Source organism: Diaphorina citri, unplaced genomic scaffold, assembly GCF_000475195.1.
Source record: "Diaphorina citri unplaced genomic scaffold, Diaci psyllid genome assembly version 1.1 scaffold359, whole genome shotgun sequence".
Lineage (NCBI taxonomy): Eukaryota > Metazoa > Arthropoda > Insecta > Hemiptera > Psyllidae > Diaphorina > Diaphorina citri.
In genome coordinates, this window is record NW_007377794.1 from 4,606 (window position 1) to 7,166 (window position 2,561).

The 2,561-nt window shown below is 39.5% G+C and overlaps 1 protein-coding gene across 1 annotated transcript in view; it reads right to left on the reverse strand.

The window, feature by feature from the left end:
* Nucleotides 1-661: 661 nt before the first annotated feature.
* LOC103508003 (S1 RNA-binding domain-containing protein 1-like) overlaps nucleotides 662-2,561 on the reverse strand; it is a 2,788-nt gene continuing 888 nt past the window's right edge. Inside the window, exons 2-3 of the mRNA XM_026822717.1 lie at nucleotides 1,202-2,553; nucleotides 662-1,167 (exon numbers count right to left, since the gene is read on the reverse strand). Of these exons, the coding sequence (XP_026678518.1) occupies nucleotides 662-1,167; nucleotides 1,202-2,553 (1,858 nt within the window). The remainder of the gene's footprint in view (nucleotides 1,168-1,201; nucleotides 2,554-2,561) is intronic.

Below are 2,561 nucleotides of genomic sequence, written 5' to 3' on the forward strand. Positions count from 1 at the left end.
TGTGATACCCACTCGGCCACGGAGTTTGCTTTTTATTTTATTTCTTATTGTACCATTTCGTTCGCATGCACACTAAATTGGAGCTTAATCCTCCTCGTCTAAATAAGTCTTTTCGTTTTCAATATTATTTGTTTACATGAAATGTATTTTCCATTTTCTCAGCATGGATTGAGCTCGCCGCTAGTTCGTATTGTGCGAAGCAGTGTGAAGCGAATGTATGCAGTAGTGACAGCGGACCATAATATATCACTATATCGACTCAATTCGGAGACTGGATTAGAGGAACGTCCCAATAAGATACTCAAGTTCCGCAAGCAGTTTGTCGGCTTTAGTGATGAGATATTGGATATTGCTTTGCTGGGTAAGTTGTGTTTATTTGATTACCTATTTAATGATTCATTATGAGCCCTTGCTCAAGTTAGCTCCTTATTTCTACTAGCAGGTTGCCTGAGCTTCGCCACTTTCTACTATCAGTTTGTCTGAGATTTCGGCAAAATCCTCTTTTGTTGCACATCTGAAACATATTTTGGAATATTCCTACCAAATTTAAGCTTTCTAGGTGTTGGACCTCTAGAGATAGGTCAATAAGTGGATGGATGTTTTTTTTTTTATGAGTGTTTCATCGCCGTTTTTATTTTGTAGCAATGAAACAACGGCTACATTAGACTCGTGTGGTCTGTCTCGTAGCATGCCAAAGATAGTAAAGATTTGAATGTTTTCCTCTTTCCTCACAGGCGAAGAAGATTCCCACATCGTCGTGGCATCGAACGAATACTTGAATGGAGGCGATCTCAGCGGTTTGGTTAAGCTGGGTGCGAATAGATCGCACAATGAATGGTTTGATAAGACGTTTGAAAGAATCCTGGAAGCTAAGTTCAAACAGTCGAGCTCGGTTTGGTGAATAGGAACCTTGTGAGAGCCATTTCTGTTTGCAAAACTCAAACAGTTTGTTCTGGAGCCATTCATTCAATTTGACACTGACAGAGAGGACTTTGTTGGATTCCCCGCGATTGATAGCAAGCACAGCATGGGGTTTGACAAACTTGATGTCGCAAGAGTAGGAGAAGTATGTCTCGTACTTGTCAAAGTTGTCAATAGTTTCCGCTTGTTTAGTTTTGGTACTTTCCAATAAGATTCTAGTTTTCTTGACAAGTTCTTGTAGCGTTTCCAAAACGCCTGTATCCTATTGGTGAATAGGAACCTTGTGAGAGCCATTTCTGTTTGCAAAACTCAAACAGTTTGTTCTGGAGCCATTCATTCAGTTTGACACTGACAGAGAGGACTTTGTTGGATTCCCCGCGATTGATAGCAAGCACAGCATGGGGTTTGACAAACTTGATGTCGCAAGAGTAGGAGAAGTATGTCTCGTACTTGTCAAAGTTGTCAATAGTTTCCGCTTGTTTAGTTTTGGTACTTTCCAATAAGATTCTAGTTTTCTTGACAAGTTCTTGTAGCGTTTCCAAAACGCCTGTATCCTTGGCAAGAATATCTGCCACAATATGTTGAATACCATCTTGTACTTTTTCAACAGTGTTAAGTTCTGTGTTACCTGCTTTGACGTAATCCCTCAAATCACCTCGGAATTCTCCATTCAGTAATTCCAATGCAGGTGTTTCCAAACCCAACTTCTTCGCTTTCTCTGCTTTTGTCCCCTTGGAACCGACTTTGTAAGGAGAATAAATGAGATCCAGCTCTTCAAGAGATTTACAACAAGCGATTGATTTTCTCAACTCGGGCGTGAGTTTCTTGAGCTTTTCAATTTTGCTCAGAATGGTTTCAGCTTTGTGGTGGATTTCCACGATATTTTCGTACGCTTGTTTCATTTCTCGCAATTTTTCCGCTTCGTAGTTCATGACCATTTCTTTCCTATATCGTGCGATGAAGGGGATCGTATTGTCACTTTTGATCAGTTTGATAAAATTCCAAGCTATGAACACATCACAGGAACACATTTCAGCTAGCAGACTCTCATCACTCCAGTAGGTTTCGTTTGGTTGGACTACTTTTCTCGGTTTTTTGTTAACAGTCTCACTCTCTTCATTTTCAACTGTATCTGCAGGTGCTTTCAGTTTTCGTTTAGTTCCTACTCTTTTCTTGGCAGTTGTTTCTTTTTCACAGTCTGAATTCACATCTTCTCCACACATCTCAGAATCTATTTCAGTCTTCACAGATTTTCTCGGTTGTTTAGGCTCAGCCTTCTTTGTGCTTCTCTTAGCAGTAGCTTTGGTGGATTTGGTAACATTTTTGGTAATGTTAGTGTTAATATTTTCCTCTAACTTCACTTTTTTGGTAACTCTTGGTTTCCTTGCTGGCTTTTCCTTAATGCCAGAATCAATATCCTCTGATTTAACTTTAGCACTAGTTGTCTTTTGAGTTCTAGCTGATTTTGCTTTTGTGGTATTGACAATAGGTTCTTCAGGTACATACTCATCATCAGAAGATTCTACTTTCTGTCTTCTGGTTCTTTTTATTGGTTTGATATCAACTTCCTCTTCTTCCGAGTCTTCTGAATCTATGATTGGTTTGGCATTTGGTTTTGCTCTTTTTGATGCTCTTATTGG